Source organism: Gossypium hirsutum, chromosome D01, assembly GCF_007990345.1.
Source record: "Gossypium hirsutum isolate 1008001.06 chromosome D01, Gossypium_hirsutum_v2.1, whole genome shotgun sequence".
Lineage (NCBI taxonomy): Eukaryota > Viridiplantae > Streptophyta > Magnoliopsida > Malvales > Malvaceae > Gossypium > Gossypium hirsutum.
Genome location: NC_053437.1, coordinates 59,903,009 through 59,924,168, shown reverse-complemented (window position 1 = coordinate 59,924,168; position 21,160 = coordinate 59,903,009). Strand labels below are relative to the sequence as shown.

At 36.7% G+C, this 21,160-nt stretch overlaps 2 protein-coding genes across 7 annotated transcripts; one reads left to right on the top strand and one right to left on the bottom strand.

Annotated features, from left to right (window-relative positions):
- Window positions 1-1,804: 1,804 nt before the first annotated feature.
- LOC107922088 (L-2-hydroxyglutarate dehydrogenase, mitochondrial) lies at window positions 1,805-7,396 on the bottom strand. Of its 3 annotated transcripts, none has more exons than XR_001691187.2 (5): window positions 6,638-7,396; window positions 6,117-6,562; window positions 4,386-4,545; window positions 2,714-2,884; window positions 1,805-2,037 (listed from the first exon to the last, which is right to left on the bottom strand). XR_001691187.2 is itself a non-coding variant. In XM_016851924.2 (4 exons), exons 1-4 carry the CDS (start codon window positions 7,184-7,186, stop codon window positions 2,768-2,770), a joined length of 1,272 nt encoding a protein of 423 aa, XP_016707413.1. In that variant the 5' UTR covers window positions 7,187-7,396; the 3' UTR covers window positions 2,609-2,767. The 3 variants fall into 3 exon arrangements, 1 of the variants encoding a protein (XP_016707413.1); XR_001691188.2 differs by having other exon boundaries at window positions 1,805-2,002; XM_016851924.2 differs by lacking the exon at window positions 1,805-2,037 and having other exon boundaries at window positions 2,609-2,884.
- An 82-nt stretch (window positions 7,397-7,478) lies between these two features.
- On the top strand, window positions 7,479-20,717 carry LOC107922089 (probable polyamine aminopropyl transferase). 4 transcript variants are annotated; one of them, XM_016851925.2, is made up of 8 exons: window positions 7,479-7,947; window positions 8,027-8,082; window positions 8,269-8,328; window positions 8,423-8,500; window positions 9,125-9,254; window positions 9,397-9,449; window positions 16,786-16,959; window positions 20,170-20,717. In XM_016851925.2, the coding sequence occupies exons 1-8, from the start codon at window positions 7,599-7,601 to the stop codon at window positions 20,317-20,319; spliced, it is 1,050 nt and encodes a 349-aa protein (XP_016707414.1). In that variant the 5' UTR covers window positions 7,479-7,598; the 3' UTR covers window positions 20,320-20,717. The 4 variants fall into 4 exon arrangements, with proteins under 4 accessions (XP_016707414.1, XP_040943466.1, XP_016707415.1 ...); XM_041087532.1 differs by lacking the exon at window positions 20,170-20,717 and adding an exon at window positions 19,379-19,600; XM_016851927.2 differs by having other exon boundaries at window positions 7,517-7,947; window positions 8,027-8,122; window positions 20,170-20,654.
- The last annotated feature ends 443 nt before the right edge of the window (window positions 20,718-21,160 follow it).

Below are 21,160 nucleotides of genomic sequence, written 5' to 3'. Positions count from 1 at the left end.
GTTCCGATTTGATTGTGGTTCTGCATATGTTGCGGACACACCATATCTTGAAAGAGCATCTCGTTATTAGCTCTAACGAGCTTCCCGTTATATGGTTCTTGCGAGCTTTCCATTATAGCTCTTCAAAGCATCCCGATAGGTTATGATTCTACATGTGTTATGGACACACCTTGGCTCTTATGAACGTCTTGATATACGACTCTTCGTGAGCTTCCTGATTAATTGGCTCTTATGAGCTTCCCGATATGACTTACTTGAACTTCCCTATATATGACTATCTGGAGCTTCCCGATTAATGGCTCTTCGGAGCTACCCGTTATAGGCTCGCATGAACTTCCTGTTATAGCCCGGATAAACTTCCCGTTACATGGCTCACATGAGCTTCCCGTTTATGTGCTCTTATAAACACTCCTGAATATGGGTTGACGAATTTACTGTATTGTACAGTTCGAGTGTACTACTATGTATCTATCAAGATTTCAAATGATTTAACAGGTGAAATTCTGATATAAATCAAGATGAATTCTGAATGAATTATTTCCCGTATTTACATGGAAACATGACATTTGATGAGCTCATTCTCGTGCTTGTTATTCATATGAAATACATAACTAACATGATTAGTGAAATTGTGTGTTTTAGGCTTTTAGCCAAATTGCTTGGATGCAATTTATGTGTTTATTTTAGTGGAAATGAATGGTAAGTTAATTTTCCGTTATAAGAACTTACTAAGCATTATATGCTTACTTTGTTTTATTTCCTCTATTTTATAGTACTCGGAAGCTCGTAAAGGTTGGAAGCTGGTCGGAGCAACATCATACTATCCATCAGCTCGTTTTGGTATAAATAACAAACTTCTTTTGAGTATAATGACATGTATAAGTTAAATTAGCCAAATGATGACATATAAATATTTGGTTGTAATTAGCTATTGGAATGACTAGTGATGGCATGTTTTGGTGTGTGTGTGTGTATATATATATGAGATTATGTTATGTTTGGTATATGTGTGCTTGGATTTGGTTGGATTAGTATATTAGGTATAAACTTGCTTAAATTAATATTTGGTCAATTTTGTAAGTTTAATACTTGAATATATGTGATGATATATCATGCATAAGACTTAGTTTTTGGCTTGATTTGAGGGTTATGAATTGGCTTGTGAATGTGCTTAAATGTTGTTGTAAGTGGAAGGTAAATTGGATAAGAAAAGTGGCCTAACAAATAACCTATTTTTGTCTACACTAGTGGAGACACAGACGTGTGTCTCAGCCGTGTGTGACACACGGCCATGTGCACGGGCGTGTGGTTTGACCGTGTGTCCCTTGCATCTTTAAAATTGAGAAACAGAATGCCCAAATATTTTCACATGGGCAAAGACGCAGGCGTGTGTCTCAGCCGTGTGTGACACATGACCTAGCACATGAGCATGTGCCTTGGGCGTATGATCCTTGCACTTAATTAATGTAAATTAAATTGTTCATACGACCTAGCACACGGGTGTGTAATTTAGCTGCGTGACCCAAGTCAGTAAGCAACCTAAATTGGACACGAGCTGCGACACGGCCGTGTGCCCCTATTTCGAATGCCCACACGACCTAGGACACGAGCATGTCTCTTGGCTGTGTGAGCCACACAGCCTGGCTACATGGGCATGTGTCCCTTACAACTAGGCAAAATTTTAAAATTTTGCGAAAAATTTTCTGAGTTCCCGGATTAGTCCCGACTTGTTTCTAATGCATATTGAACCTCGAGGGACAATATAAGGGATATTATGATTGATTTGTGATATGAATAGTAAATGTTAAAAATTAACTGTATTTGATCTATAAACTTCGATAATGCTTCGTAACCCTGTTCCGACAATATATATAAGTTAAGGGTATTACATCTGATCATAGACATCGATCATCAGATCAACTTGAATATAATGTATGTTCTTCTACTTGTCGAGGAATACTGTTCCATCGTATTGGTTATTGAATCATCGCTTGGAGCTCACCTATCGGACATTAACTCCCCTTGTAAAATTTTATCCTAATAAAAAAATCTATTTAAATCCTTTTATTGTAAAATTCTGCAATTAGTCCACATACTTCACGTAAGTTATGAATTTAGTCCCTATATTTTAATTTGATTAATTTTAATCTTTGTACTTTTCAAATTGGTTAATTTTAACCCTTATACTTTTTGAATGTTAAAATTTTAATCATAACCAAACAGTAACAATTAAATCTATATGGTTAAATTCTACTATTGATCCTGTACTATGCGCAAAATTATAGATTTAGCCCATATTCTCCAATTTGATCATTCTTAATAGGCATATTTCTCGAATTCTAAAATTTCAGTCTTGATGTAAATGACCATCATTAAATCCATTAACTAGTTTTCATGTGAGTAATATGTAGAAATAGCATGCTAACATGACATTACAAATGCGATGATATGTTTGCCGCATCAAATTTTGAAAATAACAAAACTTAATGAATTTAATAACTACCATTTAGTCAAGACTAAAATTTTAAAAATAAAAAAAGTTAAAGGACTGAAAACAATCAAATTAAGTATAGGGACTAAATCCACGACTTTCACATAGTACATAGACTAATAACAAAATTTTATCCTAATAAAATGATTTATTTGTTAGTTAGGACATCAAGTTCAACATATAATCATTTTCAATGGAAATATAAATAAATGAAAATTTTACCTATAGCAATGGGAAGACACCAACTTTGTTTTGAATGTACAGTAAATATCTCCATCATCCTCCCAAAAGTAAAGCAGCTACATATTCAGCAATCGCCATGCTTGAAGTCAGCCCGGGTGACTCGATACCGAAAAGATTTACAAGACCACCCACTCCATGAATGTCTTCTCCCTACAGAAATTAGAAATTTATGTCAAAATAGCCCAATAGATCCAAATCACCAAAATCCACTCTAAACTCTTAACAGGTTTAGAATGGATAGTATCTATATATATATACCCATGTAAATCATTAGAGACATCATCCTTTTCCTCCAAATTCTTACTGTTTAACATGAACCTATGAAACATATGCAGTTATCTTGTACCACAAGTTTATTTAAATCATGAGTAGCAATAAATAAATAAATTTACTATTACTATTTCTGTTATTACACGGTTGCGATTATTAATTATCTTTAGGATTCAAATCTAGAGTTAGGATTAAAATTTTATTTGTAATCTTAGAATAAATAAGCTTTAAAATATTTACAACAACATCCTTATCATTTTCTTGATTTAATAGAAACAAACTAGAGGTTCTCTATAAACCCTATGTTTTCTAGAGCTGTAACTTCTTTCTAACTTGTTTATATAGACCTAATTCTATGGATTTACTACTATTTTCCCATTAGATCCTAGGGTTTATATTAGGGTTTGCTATTAAGCTATCATTGGATGTGGTAGAGGTCAAGGAAGACGAAATTAGGGTCAAGAAACATAATTGGCTGCGGCAAGAATAAATGGGATCTCATTGTCTAGCAAGGTTAAACCAATATATGAGGGATGAGACAGGAGCCGTTCAGTTATTGGACCTTGAAAATACATGAAAACATGCTTTAACGGCTGAAAAACGTATTTGACAGTATGGTGCAAGAAAGCCTATATTGGGAAGGATTGAAGGAGTAGCAAAAAGGGGGCTTGAAGCAATTTAAGGCATTAAAACTAAACTAACAACCTTTAAAATTAACAGTGAGCTTCCTTTAAGAAACACGTTGATGGAGGAAACAAGGGAAATATTGAGAGGAGTGAAAAGGGGAAGGCTTTAGCTGGACATGGGGTTTGAAAATAAGGCTGGAGTCGGCTGGAGAGAATGCTTCTTAAGATGGCAGCAACTCAGATTAGTTGTTTTACTTGCGGGAAAAATGGCCATAGTTCTTACTCTAGTTGTGAACAAAGGGTGAACTTAACTAAGAATAGCAAGAGGATACTAAGAATAGCAAGAGGATATGTTAGACCCTATTTATGATGAGTATGTTTAAGGAATAGAAGTAAAACTATTAAATAGGACTACAAACTTTATGCTCTTACTCAGTGGTTCAAGATAAAGAACATTAGCTAAAGCTTGTCCATTTAGCTTATCCAAGTAGTGAGAAGGGCTAGGTTCTAGTTTGTTTGTTCGCTACATTTCTCACCAATCATAAACTGTGGATAAACAATTGTCTGAATGCTAATCTGGGAACACTTCTTTTTTGTTATTCCTTTCTTAGAGAAAATTCAACAAGGTAGTATTTCTTAGTAATAATAAGAAAAAGAGTAGCTCTTTGTACCATAAATGAAATTCAGGCATATGGCTTGACAAAGGTATATATCAGTTTTATTCCTCCATATTAAAGAGAATACATGAAACAAACCTGTATTACAAAATCACAGGCAGACTGTCCAGGTCCATGAAGTTTTGGTCGAATCCCTGCATAACCTGGTATTAGAGATCCATCTTTGAGATTTGGGTAGTACTTCCGAATCTCTGGATAAAATCTTGCAACATGATCAGCACTTACAGAATAGTCAAACCTGAGAGCATGGAACCACTAAGCTTAGTTTTTGACCACATGACAATGCCTTTCACGATACAAGCACATACATTCTGTTCAGCAAAAGAACTAACCCTTAATCAATTGCTTTTATGCAACAAATGCAGCAACTAACTTATCTGAAATGAACTCGAGGACAAAATTTGTCCTCTTTCTTATTTCAAATCCAGTGCATTTGCAGAGCCATAAAACAGCTACTGATGGAATGGCTCAAACCAGTACCCCCCCCCCCCCTCTCAAGAAAACTCATCCCCTCTATCAAAATAAAATGGAAAAGAGCTGAAATTTTAATTTTAACCTCTAAAGAGGGTTCATTAACCAGCCAAGCTACTAAATCAATAGAATTCTTGGAGACTACCTCTGATGCCAACACCCAATATAGCTCTTCTAACTTCAACAAAGGAAATATCAAATGAAGTACAGACTTCCTTAACGTATAAGATTACTACTAAGACTTTGAACAAAACTTACTGCACTATCTGCTACTGAGTTCTAGAACAAACTTATTCTAAGAGTCAGATTTCCACCTCCAGGACAATTGGATACAAAATGGAGTGTGTTTGCTCAAACAAAGAAAAGAGAAGCATAGCACAATCAAATTACTTGATCCAAAAACTTCTAGCAAATGAGAATATAGTATAAGTTATATTGAAATTTAATTAGATGCAATTGCAATTTCTACTGCACAAGAGAATTTTCTTACTCAAAAAGAGTTTCTCAAATGTGATCATGACAGTAGACAAATTTCCAAAACATAAATGAAATGGAAAGAATCCTAATATGAGATAAATATTCTTCTCAGTTAGGCATCAAGAGATTTCTGCCAATCACTGTATTAGTTTAGGACATTGGCCACTGTAACAGAAAAAAGCAGGACTGACAATCTAAGTTAACACACAAACAAAACAATGAAAGTTATTGAAAGGAAGCTGGCTCTGGAAGAAAAGATAAAGTAATAACTATAACAACTCTTCATCAAATTACAAAAAGGAAAAAAATGATGAGCAATGAGGACATGAAATCTCAAAAGGAAAAAGCACCTAGCATAGAGATGGAAACAAAGTATACAGTAGAATAGGAAGAATTTAAGTCACAACATCAGTATAAACAAATGATACATACTGAACTATTGATGCTGGGATAATTGTCATGCATGACATATTTTCCATTGCCAGCAAACAAGAGACAGATAAAAAAAAGAAGAAGAAGCAAAACGTACTGTGATTTTAATCCAAATTACTCACTAGCATGTATTTTGTGTTTTACTGAATATACCCTCAAGTGAAATGGCGCCTTCTACTACTACTCTCAAAATTTAAGTAATCACACCTGTTATAATCATAACCACTTAAAGGAAGTAAATCACTGATTCCTCTACATGGGACTGTAGTCTTGTTATTTTAAGAAATACAAATCTACAAATTATGGAACTTGTATAGGTTGTAAACAAACAAAACTATAGAAAATTCATAATCATGAAATTGAGAATGGAAAAAAAGTATTACACCCAAACCAGCATAAAAAAATTGGAATGGGAAGAGAAAAGAATACTTATTAAGGAAGTTGGTTGTATCAGGTACATGAGGAATCCACTCAACATCTGGGCCAAACTTGAGCTGACCATCTAAGTCCAGAGTAACATGAACTCCAAGACCACCTTCCTCTGGTACAGGATATATCAAGTGCTTGAAAGGAGGATGTCTAGTAGAGTTTGCATTTGAAAGGATAAAGTAGGAGCCACGAGCATAATATGCAGGAGGGATGATAGCTGTGTTTAGACCATGGAATCTCTTAGCCAGAGTGGGAGCACTCAAGCCTGAAGAATTGACTACAATTTTAGGCATAAGTAGGAGGTCCAGTTGCAATGGAGTGTTCCCATCCCAGTTTGTAAGTGTTTTGGTTTCACAAACGTGGAGGACCATTTGATTTCCTTCAAGATGACCTCCAATGACAGCAGTGTTGTAAGAGAAGGTAGCGCCATTAGTTTCAGCCTCCCCCTGGATCCTGGTATTGGTTAGTCACTTAATTAAGTAAGTCTATCACCAAATTAATTGAGAAGAAAAGAGGCATACCACTAAAGACAGCATCAGAGAATGGGAATCCAGAATGCCAGAAGCAGGGGATAGCAAGGCTTTGACACAGTGCAATTCAGGCTCCATTTTGATAGCCTCAGAAGCGTCCAACATCCGAAGATTTTCAACCCCATTTTGAATCCCACGATTGAACAGTTGATTTAACTTTGGAATCTCGGAAGTACCTGTGGCAACTATGAGTTTACCGATCTGGTTATGAGGTATCCCACGCTGAGAGCAGTAGTGATAGAGTAATTTTCTTCCTCTCACACAAAAACGAGCCCTGAGAGAATTGGAAGGATAGTAGATGCCGGCATGGATGACCTCGCTGTTGCGGCTGCTGGTGGCTGTTCCGAAGGTGGGAGCAGAGTCTAGGACCAAAACCTCTTTCCCCTTCAACGACAGCTCTCTGGCCACTGCCAGTCCCACGATTCCGGCTCCGATCACGACGCACTCCGCTTTCTCTTTTGGGGCATTCCGCCACGTTTCAGATGGTTTTGGTAAATGAAATCTCCTCTTAATCACCCTAACAACGTCCCGTTTTAGCATCTTTCTACCTTCTTATTCCGCAAACGTCATTCATGATTACCATTTGATACTGTTGAAGCAACAAAACGATGATTCATTAGGGAAGATGGAGAATATCGATAGCCTTGTGATTTTTCTGAAAGAGATGAAAATCGAAAAGGGTCTAAACATCAGCGGACAACCTGTTAATCAGTGATTGGTTTATCATTTTTTATAGTGTTAGTGATTATTATGTTATTTTTTAAAAGTTGAGTGCGTAATTTACCTTTTTGTAAATTTGTGCGACTGATTTCCCCTTTATTTGACAAGAAAATGCATATAAGGACTGTAGAAATATTAGGCCAATTGGCATATTTCCCCGCTCGCACTCATCTGAATATTTTATCATATCATATCATATCAGGTAAACTCGAACACACACACACACACAACAATGTTTTGGTCATCAATTTCATTGTCACCAACATCAATAGCATCGCCCCCTTTCCCTCTCACTGAATTATTCTTCCCTCCGCTTTCTCCTACTCCTACTCTCACTGCTGCTACCTTCAAATTACGCTCTTCATCCACTTGTCGTTGTACCAAAACAGACTTAACAAGTCAACATGAAGAACCACCACCAAATCCTTATCCAAAACAAGACGAAAAGCCACAAGCAGCTGCAGCTGCAGCTGCAGCAGCAGAAGAAACCTTTCAAGTGCTGACAGCCATCCATACGCAATACAATGACATTCTCATTGTCGACACTCCTCAATCTAGGATGCTACTACTCGATTCCACTCGTACGCTTTTTCTTTTTCTTTTCTTTTTTAACATTTGCTATTAGACAGTGGATTGGTTCATCCCCAAATCCCTATGCAGATAATGTTCATAGCGTTCTACAAAAGGGTGATGAGAAATGGACCGGATCATATTGGGTATGCTGTGAAGAAGCCTCTTCTTTTGTTCTTTCATCATGTAATCAATTTAAACATGTTTTGTTTTGTTCTTGAACCTTATAAACCATTGATTTTGTGATTGTAATTGACAAACTTGTTCAAATTGATTTTTCTGAACCCTGTTTTGACTTTTTTTTCCCTTCTTTCTCCCCTTTTCAAAATTAGGACGAATTCGTTAGTTTGCCACCAATTGTAACTGAAGGTCCCATTGCAATCTACGGATTGGTAACACATTTCATCTCATCTGACCTGCAATTTCTTTTTCTTGTTAAATTGAAATTCAGTGAATTTGTTTGTGAAGCTATATATCATATTGTAGGGCGGCGGAACTGCTGCACATTTGATGCTTGACGTGTGGCCTTCATTGCAGCTTGAAGGCTGGGAGATTGATGAAATAGTGAGAATAAACTTATGTTGACAAATGCATAATATACATTCTCCAATTATCACATTAATTGTTTTGGCCATACAATGTTTTGATTCATGATTTCCCTTTTCCTATTCACAGTTACAAATATGATTTATATTGTTGATAGCCACCGGTAAGTCTTAGTCTCCTATTTGATGAATTTTATAAAACTTCTATTACTCGGATTTAGATTTAGTGTTGGATTTGGGAATGTGTCTAATACGGGTACACTTAGATTTTTCTATGTCTTTCATATATTTGTGGGGTTGAACCTCCATGGATGCTTTATGAAAAAGGAAGAGTTAGAACAACATAGTTTAAAACACTAGATAGACACAATAGAAATTTTACAAGTAGCTGAATTTTTCATCTTTATTTTGACTCATTTAAACAAGGATATGTTTATTTTATGAGTCATGGTCTATCCCTTTCCTTCTCTGCCATTTAAAGCAATTAAATAATGTGGCATTTGTTCTGGTGAGCACTTTGCTGCTATATTTATTAGCTATATTTTCCGGGTTTAAATATTTAAATCAATGAAGATTCCAGTCTCAATTGATTCCTTTCTTGGTGGATGGTTATTATTTCCTTTTTTGTATTTTTGTACAATAGTTAATTGATAAAGCAAGAGAATATTTTGGGCTATCCAATCTTGAGAAGTGTAATGACGTTGGTGGTCAGCTTCAAGTTCACATTGATGATGCTTTTTCACATGAACAACATCGTCCTTCAGGCTATGCTGGTGAGATTTCTATTTTAATTATATGCATTAACATGCGTATTTGACATTTTGAGATCACAAACACACACAGACAAGCACTGAGTTTCTCTTGAGTAGATGATTGTGTTTCACAGACTAACTTGTATGAACAATTATTGTTCAGCCATCGTTATTGACTTGTTCTCTGATGGAAAGGTTCTTTCACAGTTGCAAGAGGTATGTACAATGTGCCAATGATGAAACATATGTAGGTGATTGTAGAGATTATTTTTAGATTTAGTTAAGGGAGGTTTGGTGGGGCTTGCATAGAGTTATTATAGGGCTGAGGTTGAGTGCAGAAAATAAGGGATAAAGAGCTATAGTTCTAGTACTGTGAGCATTACTTGGGAAAATTTTGCATTTGGTTCAACCTTTTATGAGTGTGGGTGTAATTTAGGTTTTAAATAAAAATATACTTTTGTGTTTTATGAGATTATCCTTTGTCGAATTCCTAGTGAAGAGTACTAAAATTGAATAGAAAAGGTGAATAAATCACTAAACTTAGCTTGGATCATTCATTTGACATCTAAGGTTCATCACTTCATCAATCGGACTAGTTTCATTTCCTATACAATGACTACCCTCAAATGCATTGCCATGTTCTAATCCTAGTCGAATAAGGACTTATCAAGTTGAAAGCTAGCAAACTAACTTAAAGCAATATTAAGTTATTGTTGTTATTATGGATATTATTGGATTTCTAAATCCCATAATATCATCTCTCGTCAAATCAAGAATTAAATAGGATATTGTGTTTATGATTTTAAAGATATGATAAAGGAGAATTTCGTAATTAGTGATTCTTTGTTTCCAGATTTTCCCTTGCTTTATGTGCTATAAATAAGGTTGTTTAACAATAGCCCTATGCAGAAAAGTCAGAAAAAAAAATACACACAAATATATGCATTCTCTTAGCCTTTTTCTCTCCATTTCTTCATGGTGTCAGAGCTGTTTCTGAAACCAAATCCCTTTTCTTTTTCTTTTGTAAATTCTTAAATTCTTCTTATCTATTAAGTTCCCATGGCAACCAAAATGAGAACTTCGCCCACTTATTCTGAAGTCACATCCAACCAAGATCCTGCTAATACAAACACCAATGGAGGATTTGAAGGGAACTTACTACTTGTCACCAGCCACAAATTAAACTGGAACAATTATTTGCAGTAGAGCCAATCAGTAAAGTTGTTTATTTACGACAAAGGAAAAGATGATCTTATCACTGGAGCTGCTATGGTAATGTCATTAATTCTATGAACAATGAAATTGGTGAAAATTTTGTTCTTTAAGAAACTGTCGAAGGCATTTGGGATGCAGTTAAAGAAATGTATTCCAATAATGAAAATAATTTGGTCTTGTTTGAAGTCGGAAGCCTCCTTCACAACTTGAGACAAGGAGGAAATGCCACTGACAGAATATTTCAGTACTCTTACTAAGTTTTGGTAACAAATTGATATGTACTAGAAAGGATCTCTATTTCATGAGAAATTGTTACGAGTTGAAAAAGTTAGCAGAAGAATGTTGAGGAGTTAATTGAAACGGGGAGTTTTGGAGTTAATTGAAACGGGGCATTTTGTGTTTTTGTTGTTATAACAGAATTGTGCACGTCACCTTGTTAGTTTTCTTTATATTTTGCATGGAAACATTTTATCCAGAAAATATTGAATTAATTCCTCTCAATTCCAGAGTTCTCTTCATTCTCTCTTTTCCCTTCTTCAAATTTCTTCTTCTTTGTCTACTCAACTTTTAGTCTCGCATCAAGGGTATCAGAGCTTTTACGATCCCTCGTGATGGCTGGCGATGGGGTATAGACCAGATTGCAGAAGGAGGTAGGGAGTTTACAGTAGGATATTTCAAAAATCCAAGAAGAAATCGCTCGACTGGAAACTAAAATGGAGGATCGGTTACAGGAGTTCAAAGTGGAGTTTCGGGGAGACTTACAGTCGTTGTTGGGCCAGTATTTTGGGCCACCTCCGACAGGTTCTTCGGTGAATGCGGCGGTTGATAAGGGTAAAGGCATTTTGGGAGCTCCTCCTGGGTTTTTACCTAAGAATACTGAGTTACCGCAAGAACAGAAGGACCCTTATGTTGCGGATGGAGGTAGTGTACATGCGAGAGATCCTTCTTTTGTGGCAGGGGTTTCTACCAAATTCAGCCATTTGGAGTGTCCTAAGTTCGATGGAACTGATTTCCGAGGTTGGTGGACCAAACTAGAACAGTATTTTGAAGCAGAAAGTACGCCTGAAGCCAGTAAAGTTCGCTTGGTGATGTTGAATTTGGAGGGCAGGGCGTTGGAATGGCATCATTTCTATTCTTAGCGGAATGGTGGCTTGCCAATGCTGACTTGGCCGGCGTACATTAGGAGCCTTCAAGATCGTTTTGGTTGTGGACCATTTGGGGATCCAATGAGGGAGCTGGTCAACTTGAAACAGCAAGGTACTGTTGAGCAATTCCAAGATCTGTTTGTAGGACTGCTTAATCAACTGCATCTGCCAGAATCATATGCTCTTAGTATTTTCATTGGGAATTTGAAGGCCGAAATAAGACACTATTTGGATTTATTTACACCTGCGACGTTGACGGAAACTTTCCAGTTAGCTAGAAAAATCAAAGTTCTTGTGTCCCATTCGTGAAAAGGGCCTCCGACAGTGGGGGTCAGCTCGCCACGGACCGTAACCAGTACCTCATCTATTTCCAGGCATTCTTCTTTACGCACAAAATCGGTGGCAAGTTCACAATCTGCTTCTACTGTACCATCAACCATCTCTGGGTCTAAGACCATTTCTCCAGCATTGATGGCGGAAAGGAAACAGAAAGGGCTTTGTTTCTGGTATGGGGTTAAATACCACGTAGGCCATAAATGTATGAAATCCCAATTGTATCAATTTCTTTTGAAACCTTTTTCAGAGGGTGAAGTGGAAGAATTCCAGGAGTGTTCTGACAAATTGGATGGAAACGGGAACGAGGAAGATGGTCTTCAGTCTCCTACAATTTCGCTACACGCTTTGACAGGCTCACAAGGGCATAACACCATGAGGGTGACTGCTCGGGTGGGAACAAATTGGGTTATTATTTTTGTGGATTCGGGAAGTACGCATAATTTTATTGACATAAAGTTGGTCAATAGAGTCTCCTTACTAGTGCTACGCCAGAAACAATTGAAAGTTTCGGTGGCCAATGAAAATTGCTTGTTTACCAAAGGTCTATGTAAAGGGGTCAAGTGGGAGGTGCAGAACCAGAAGTTCGAAACTGACTTCATGGTTTTATCCTTGAAGGGCTGTGATATGGTTTTGGGGGTGCAATGGTTATTGGCGTTGGGAGACATAATTTGGAATTTCAGCTCTTTAACTATGCAGTTCAACTTAGCTGGGAAATCATGCGTTCTTCAAGGCATCATTCCCGGTTCGTTAGCAACTATGAAGACAGAATGCAAGCCAAGATGTTTTGCAGTAATCGGGGAGTCATTGGGACCTTATACAGCTGTGTTAAGTTCACCCGAGTAGGTGACGCTCTCTACCAAGGGGGGTATGTGCCAGGGGGATCAGCTTCAGAACCTGTTGTTGGAATTTGATGACATATTCCAAGTTCCAAAAGGGTTGCCCCTAGGAGATTTCATGATCACAAAATTCCTCTAACGGATGAAAGAGCAGTAATCAAAATTAAGCCCTACAGATATCCTGCATTTCAGAAAATAGAAATAGAGAAGCTTATTCAGGAAATCCTTCAAGCGGGGTTTATTCGCAATAGTACCAGCTCATTTGCCTCTCCTATCTTCATGGTTAAAAGGAAGGATGGCAGCTGGCGATTATGTGTGGATTACAGGCAGCTCAATCAGCACACAGTTAAGGATAAGTTCCCTATTCCTGTGATCGAGGAATTACTAGACGAATTAGGGGACGCGCGGGTATTTTCTAAACTGGATTTAAGATCGGGATATCATCAGATCCGTATGTGGGAACCAGACATACATAAAATGACATTTCGGACGCATGAAGAGCATTACGAATTTCTCATGATGCCCTTTGGCCTCACGAACGCTCCCCCCAGTTTTCAGGCCCTCATGAACTCTATTTTTAAGTCGTTATTGCGGAAGTTCGTGCTAGTCTTCTTCGATGACATCCTTGTCTACTCGGCATCATGGTCTGAGCACCTACAACATTCGAGGTCAGTTCTTCTTATTTTAAGAGAACAACAATTGTATGCTAAACAATCAAAATGCTATTTTGGTTCCCTTCAAATCCAATATTTAGGTCATGTATTGCATGATGGAACGGTGTCTATGGATACCACGAAGGTTGATTGCATATCTTTATGGCCTATTCCTCGGTCAGTGAAGGAGCTGCGTAGTTTCCTTGGTCTCACAGGATACTACAGACGGTTTATAAGGAATTATAGAGAAATTGCTCAACCGTTAACTGATTTATTAAAGAAAAATTGCTGAGGATGGACCGACTGAGCTAATGAAGCCTTCCAAGCATTTAAACAAGCCTTGGTTACAGCGCCTGTGTTGGTACTTCCAAATTTTCAGCTTGAATTCACTGTGGATACAGATGTGAGCGGCGGGGGCATTGGTGCAGTTTTGCAACAGCAGGGTAGGCCGATAGCATTCTTTAGCAAAGCTCTTGGGGTGCGACATCGAGCTTTATCTATTTATGAAAAAGAAATGCTGGTAGTTTTACTAGCAGTTCGAAAATGGCATGCTTATTTGGTGGGGCGCCATTTTAAAATTCGCATAGATCATCAAAGCTTGCGTTTTTTGTAGGATCAGATGGCTATTACTCCCTTCTAGCAGCGTTGGGTAGCTAAAATGCTCGGTTATAATTTTGAAGTCTCCTATCGAAAAAGGATTAACAACAAAGTTGCGGACGCTCTCTCTCGACAACCACAACTTGAACATAGCCAGTACTATCAAATGACAGTAAGTTCAGTGATCTCGGATCTCTTGGTCCAGGTGCAGCAATCTTATACCCAAGACGATCGATTGCAGCAAATTATTCAATGCACCCAGCAACATTCGAATCTTGACCAAAAATATTCTTGGGATGGTCGATTTTTGTTTCGAAAAGGGAAAATAGTCGTGGGAAAGAATCCACAGTTACGACGGGAGCTTTTTCTTCATTTTCATGCTAGTGCTATCGGGGGTCATTCTAGGGTGCATGTGACTAGGAAGCGGCTTTTGAGTCAATTATACTGGAAGGGCCTTACTACGGATGTTAAGAGGTGGATCCGTGAATGTATCATTCGTCAAAAGTGCAAAGGGGAATCAGTGGCTCCTCCCGGTCTCCTACCGCCTTTACCAATACTTGATAGAGCTTGGTCTGTGATTAGCATGGACTTTATTGAAGGACTACCGGTTTCGAATCAGAAGAATTCCATCCTTGTCGTGGTTGACCATCTCACTAAATATGGTCATTTTTTGGCTTTGACTCACCCTTACACAGCTAGAGAGGTAGCTTCTGAGTATTTGAGTCAGGTCTACAGGCTGCATGGTATGCCCGATTCTATCATATCGGATAGAGATAGAATCTTCGTTAGTAATTTTTGGCAGGAACTCTTCCGGAAGTCAGGGACTAAGCTTTTACTATCGACGGCCTACCACCCTCAGACGGATGGCCAGACTGAAGTTTGAACCGATGCCTTGAGAATTACTTGCATTGTAAGACTGGGGAAACGCCTGCACACTGGTTTCAATGGTTGCCTCTAGCTGGATGGTGGTATAATTCTTCTTACCATTCTTCTATCCAGCTTACCCCATACGAGACCCTGTATGGTCAGCCACCCCCTACCCACATGCCCTATCTGGCAGGTTTTTCTCCTGTGGCGGTTGTAGATAGAAGCTTACAGGCGCGAGAGGCTGCTCGAAAGTTACTTCATTTTTGCCTTAAGAAAGCTCAGCATCGCATGAAGCACTTTGCAGACAAGCATCGTTCTGAGCGAAGCTTTCAAGTGGGTGATTTGGTCTATTTGCGGTTGCAACCTTATCGGCAGCAATCACTTCGAAAGGTTTCTAATTAGAAGCTCTCTCCCAAGTATTATGGTCCTCTCCCAAGAAAGTCGGGACAGTAGCTTATACACTGCAACTTCCACAAAATTCTCGTATTCATCCCACCTTTCATGTCTCACAATTAAAGAAGCATGTGGGGTCTGCTCCAACTCAATCACAGTTACCACTCGTGGATGCTCATGGTGCCTTACTAAAGGAGCCTGTTCGCATTATTGATAGAAGAATAGTTAAGAAGGGAAGTCAAGCTGTGACTGAAGTGCTAGTAGAGTGGGCTGACTCTTTTCCAGAAGACGCGACCTGGGAATCATTTTCTGCCTTGCAAGCCAAATTTCCTCATTTTCAGCCTTGAAGACAAGGTTGCTTTTGGGGTAGGGAGTATTGTTATGAATTGAAAAGTTAGCAGAAGACTGTTGAGGAGTTAATTGAAACGGGGAGTTTTGGAGTTAATTGAAACGGGGCGTTTTGTGTTTTTGTTGTTATAACAGAATTGTGCACGTCACCTTGTTAGTTTTCTTTATATTTTGCATGTATTGCATTATCCAGAAAATATTGAATTAATTTCTCTCAATTTCGGAGTTCTCTTCATTCTCTCTTTTCCCTTCTTCAAATTTCTTCTTCTTTGTCTACTCAACTTTTAGTCTCGCATCAGAAATACCGGCCAAGAGTTTGAAGTTTTCACTAATGTGCATTCGGTAGGCTTAGTAAAAGGTCGACACTCAGCTTTTGGATATTGTACATCTGTGGGGGGGGAACTTGTCACCTGGAAAAGCAAGAAACCATGTGTAGTCTCCAGAAGTAGTGCTGAGGCAAAATTTAGGTCGATAGCACTTGGAATATGTGAAAGAATACAACTTGAAAGGGTACTAAAGGAATTAAAGGTTGAAATCAACAATGCTATAGAGACGCTTTGTGACAATCAATTATCCATCAATATTGCTAAGAATCCTGTACATGATGACTAGACCAAGCAAGTAGAGATTGATCATTATTTAATATAGGAGAAAATAGAAGAAGGGAGTGTCAAAGTTCTCTAAGTTCCTACATCAACTCAAGTTGGCGATATCTTAACAAAGGTTCTTCCAATAAACAAATTCAAGATTCTTATTTCCATGCTTTTTCAACATCTACAACCCAGCTTGAGGGTTTTTTTGTTATTATAGATAGCAAGGGAATCCCAAATCCCATAAAATCAGGAATAAATTAGGAAATTCTATTTCTGATTTTAAGGAAGAAGGTTAATGAACATATAGTAATTAGGCTGAATTTGCAATTATTCTTGTTAGATGTTTTCTTCCTATATGTACAATAAATGTCTATGTAGCTTATGTAGAAAATCAAGAAATACAAATACAGAACATTTTTTTAGCCTTTTTCTCTCAATTTCTTTACTTTCATACAATTTTAATGCACTCTTTAACTTGTAGCTAGTGCCAGCTTGTTTATAGTTACCATTTACATGTTTCATGTCCATATTTGACCGGTTGCAACATGTTTTATAATTGCCTTTGTCAGGTTGAAATATGGTTGGAATTAAGTAATAGATTGATGCCTGGTGGTCGCCTTATGGTGAATTGTGGTGGTGTAAGTGAATCATCTTTGGATGGAAAAGTACAGCTTCCATCCATTGATGACATTTGGATGCAAAATTCTACCATCAAGGCATTAGCTGAAGCATTTCCTGGACAAGTATGTTGTTTATTTCTCTGTTTTTCTTTCTTATGGACATAATGTTTTTGTGATTAGTGATTTAGGTAAGAATGGGTGATGATGCTATTTTCCAGTAATATCTTAGCAAACGGTTGAATAGTTTAAAATGAATGAAAATATAGAGCCACCTAGATTACCTGGCTTATGCTTGTTTTTGTTTCTTTTTTATTATTTAACACACTTGATAAGTAATTCTTGAATGTTTGTATTAGCACGTGAGGTTGGGAGTGAAAGGGAAACCAAGAAAGAAACTACAAATTGAACCAAGAAATAAAAAGTTGAATATAGACTGAAGGGAAATTGAATCTTGAAGTCAAAGATCTTATCTTGTATACATTACACATACTAGCAAAGTTTTCCTGATATAAGATTATTACTCAAACCTTCTTGGTTGCGATGTGCGATTGAAGAATTGTCTCGTGCAATTTATGTGCATGCCCTTGAATTAAATGCGGGTAACACAATGCATGTGAAAGAGCAAGAGTATGATTTATTGGATCCTATGTATGATGAGTATTCTGAAGAAAGTGAAAATGTTTATGTATATCTGGTTGAGGGAATGTCTTCGGTTGTTCATAGAATTACAGTCACAACCTCGGAAGAAGGTGTAGATTGTAGGCAAGCCTGAAATCTTTTGATATCTCAAGGGAAACACAAGTGATAATTTGGAGTAAACAGAATCAATTTAGTTCAACCAATTGAAACTAACTTTACTAAGAAAATTCAACGTTGAGCTCAATAAAAAGCATGAAAACTTGAAGGCAAGTAACATTGTGAAGGTAAGGCAGCCTGTCAGAGAACAATTGCTTGCAATCAACATGAAAGCTGAGTTTCTGAAAGCTTTTTTTCCAATCGAGTTGGTTCCTAGAGAAAGTTAATTGCTAGTGGGTGAAATTCATGAGAGGTACAAATGAGGACTTTTTGTTAATAATTTTGCACTACTGTTTTTCCTAGTGTCTGAACAATAATTATTTGCTTGAAGCTATATGGGACAATATTTATTTGGTCTGTTTCTCAGTTTGTTACATTCTTTGTGAAAGCACTTAAAAGGTGGTTTGAACATATAAAATAGCTTAACAGCAAGTTCTATCCCACATCTAATGGCTCTTCATCAGTCTTGGAAGTTTTATCCCCTCTTAAAACCGCTTTGTGCTATACATTCCATTTGGTCACCATTCATATTCCAGGTTATGGCCAAGACATCTAGTGTCTATTCAAATACCTTGAATTTTCCTCATGTGGTGTTGATGATATGACAAAAAGCTAGCATATTTGGGTGAACCTGGGTTTCACTTGAGTGAAGATGTTGATCTGATGCTATTGAACTATATACCTACACAAGAAGTATATTGATTGCTATAAATCCTTTTCAAAGACAGACATTTATCTGACAATTGACAAACAGGAGATGCAAAAGTGCAAAGTCGTAACTTTGGGTGAGTTGAGCCCACACCCGTTTGCAGTTGTGGATCCTGCCTATAGACAGATGATCAATAAGGGAATTAGCCTAGCAATTTTGGTAAGTGGTGAAAATGGAGTTGGTAAATATCTAGCCTATATGGGAGGGAGAGTTAACAATGCATTGGAACAGTCTGTGGAGCAGAATGTCTTGGAGTCTAATCCAGCTCTAGAAGCATTTGGCAATACAAAGACTGTCAGAAAGAATAGCTCAAGTCGCTTAGGCAAAATTGTCGTAATTCAATTTCATCACAAGGGCATGGAGTTGCAATAAGAACTTATTTTCTAGAAAGATTTCATATTTTCCAAGTGTCTAGTTTAGAGAGAAACTATCATTGCTTTTATATGCTTTACGCTGCACCAACAAAGGATGTTGAGAAGTAAAAATCGAGGAATCCATGAACTTTTCATTATTTAAACCAGTCAAATTGTATTGAGGTGGATGCCCTAGATGAATTAGAAGAGTATCTTGCAACTAGGGGAGCTATGGATGTTGTTTGGATCAGTCAGACAGAGCAAGATGCAGTATTTCTGTTTGTGGTTTCAATTCTACATTTAGGAAATTTTGAGTTTGTTAAGGGACAAGAATAATATGATTCTAAACTTAAGGATGATAAATATCGATTCCATTAAAAAGTTTTCAAAAATTTTCACGTGTAGTTTCTTGAAGTCCTTGTGTTGTTTCTGTGACCCGTGATGAGATCATTTCATAATCATTGGATCTGGATGTTGTTGCTCACATTAGAGATGCTTTGTCCAAAATTGTTTATTCAAAATTTGATTGGCTTGTGGAGAAGATAAATATTGCTATTAGTCTGGATCTGGAATCAAAATCTTGATTGATCTTTATATTTATAAAATTGAGAGTTTCAAGACAATTAGTTTTGAGCAATTCTGGATCAATATGACAAGTGCAAATCGACCACATCATTTTCTGCAGGTTTTTATGATGAGCATGAGTTGTGGAATGGATTGAATGTTTTTTGCTGAAATGGTGGAAGTTCTCACCAAAATGGTGTAAAACCTTAGTGTTAGCTCAAAGTGGTGATGAAATAAAGAGGTCTTTATGGAGTTACCATAAACACTAGGTTCATGCATCTTCTCCATTGGCCGTCTTACCAAGGAATTTCCGATTCTGTATTTGAATTACTACATTTTTCATGGTAAAGAATAACTTTTACACTCTTTTACACTTGGCTATTCATGTATTTGTATTGTGTTTGTGTTATAATTGTGAATTTTGATATGTTAATAATTCATATTATATAGAGTTTGAGACATTTATGTATTCCTATCACTTTCTCTTGTCATTTCTGCTATTTATATTCAAACTGAAACTTCTATTTTCTATCCTATGATAGAAAGATCTGAAAACCCTTTATCATATAAGTTGACATGAACTGTCCAACTCGGACTTTAGTACCTAGATTTCCTTTGTTTCTTTTACAGTTCCAAGTTTCAAACTACTATCATGGTGACGACCAAATAGTTTGAAGTTAATAATTTATTTGAAGATCCTACTTGCAAGAAGAAAAATATTGCATAAATTACTAGGTCATATATGATATGGAGAATCGCTAACCATGAATCATAAATGATTTTCACAATCAAGTTATTGCTTATTTTTAATCTTATGCAGATCAACAATTGTGAATTTAACTGTTGGTGTGGATATCTATTTTACATTATCTCTTGGATGGAAATGTTAAATTTGGCTTCTTTCTGATATAGGTCAACTGGAAGAGAATGCCTGAAAGCCAAGGACAAAACTATCTTGCCCTAACAGGACCTTTGCCAGATTTGACCTCATGGTCAGCTATGGTCCCAAGTTGCCCAAGTGAAGCTGTGAAACAATGGAAGCCTTGTAGGCCCTTTCATTGATAACATATTAGGAGGAAGATGTGTATTGTGTGGCAAGCAAGGGATTTCGCTCATACATGTGAAACACAGGTTTGGAATTCTCAACATGTGCCACACCACTAGGTTATGCTTTTAGTCATGTAAGAATAGGTCATTTCTTTTCATTCTTACATTATACTATTCTTTCATGACAAATGATTACTCTAAAGAAAATGTTATCTAACACTAATTTAGAGCTAATTTGTTTCTTGTTCTTAAGTTAAAGCTTCTTGTTAGTGTCATTTTCGTTTATTTTCTATTTTTAAGGTAGTTTTTATCATTTCAAGGTAGTTTTTGGTAGGAAAAATAATAATTTTGGAGCATATCGACTTATCTCAATTTGTTATTCGAATCTAATAGTTCCAAAATGCTTGTAGAAAGAAGCGAACCCCTAACATTTTCAGCATTACCTCGAGTTTTAACCACCACTCTAGAAATTTTGTCTACTCTCAGAAAATTTGTCATGAATGACACAAATTGATATATAATAATATCAATATGATAAAATATTATTTTTCAAAATTAAATATAATCATTAATTAAAAAAAAGTAATTATAATTAATTATGTTAAATATCTTTCAATTTTAATTATCAACTTAATTAGTTGAATTACTTTAAATAAAAACTTAATTGATATTTATATAATGAAAATAACAATAAATATTATAATATGTACATTAAAAAATATTATATTATAAATTTATGTTTTAATGGGATAATTATATTTAGCATATATTATATTATAAAAATTAGATTTTGCTCTCTTGTACCTAGGCCTCGAGATATGGCACTTTAGCCTTGAAACAGGTAAGTTAGTATCCA

Coding starts and splice junctions, on each gene's coding strand:
- LOC107922088 (XM_016851924.2), bottom strand. CDS start 7,186: ATGCTAAAACGGGACGTTGTTAGGGTGATTAAGAGGAGATTTCATTTA. Junction 6,563..6,637: donor CTCTGATGCTGTCTTTAGTG/GTATGCCTCTTT, acceptor ACCAGGATCCAG/GGGGAGGCTGAAACTAATGG. Junction 2,885..4,385: donor CCTGTGATTTTGTAATACAG/GTTTGTTTCATG, acceptor TAATTTCTGTAG/GGAGAAGACATTCATGGAGT.
- LOC107922089 (XM_016851925.2), top strand. CDS start 7,599: ATGTTTTGGTCATCAATTTCATTGTCACCAACATCAATAGCATCGCCC. Junction 8,083..8,268: donor AATGGACCGGATCATATTGG/GTATGCTGTGAA, acceptor TTTCAAAATTAG/GACGAATTCGTTAGTTTGCC. Junction 16,960..20,169: donor CTGAAGCATTTCCTGGACAA/GTATGTTGTTTA, acceptor TTTCTGATATAG/GTCAACTGGAAGAGAATGCC.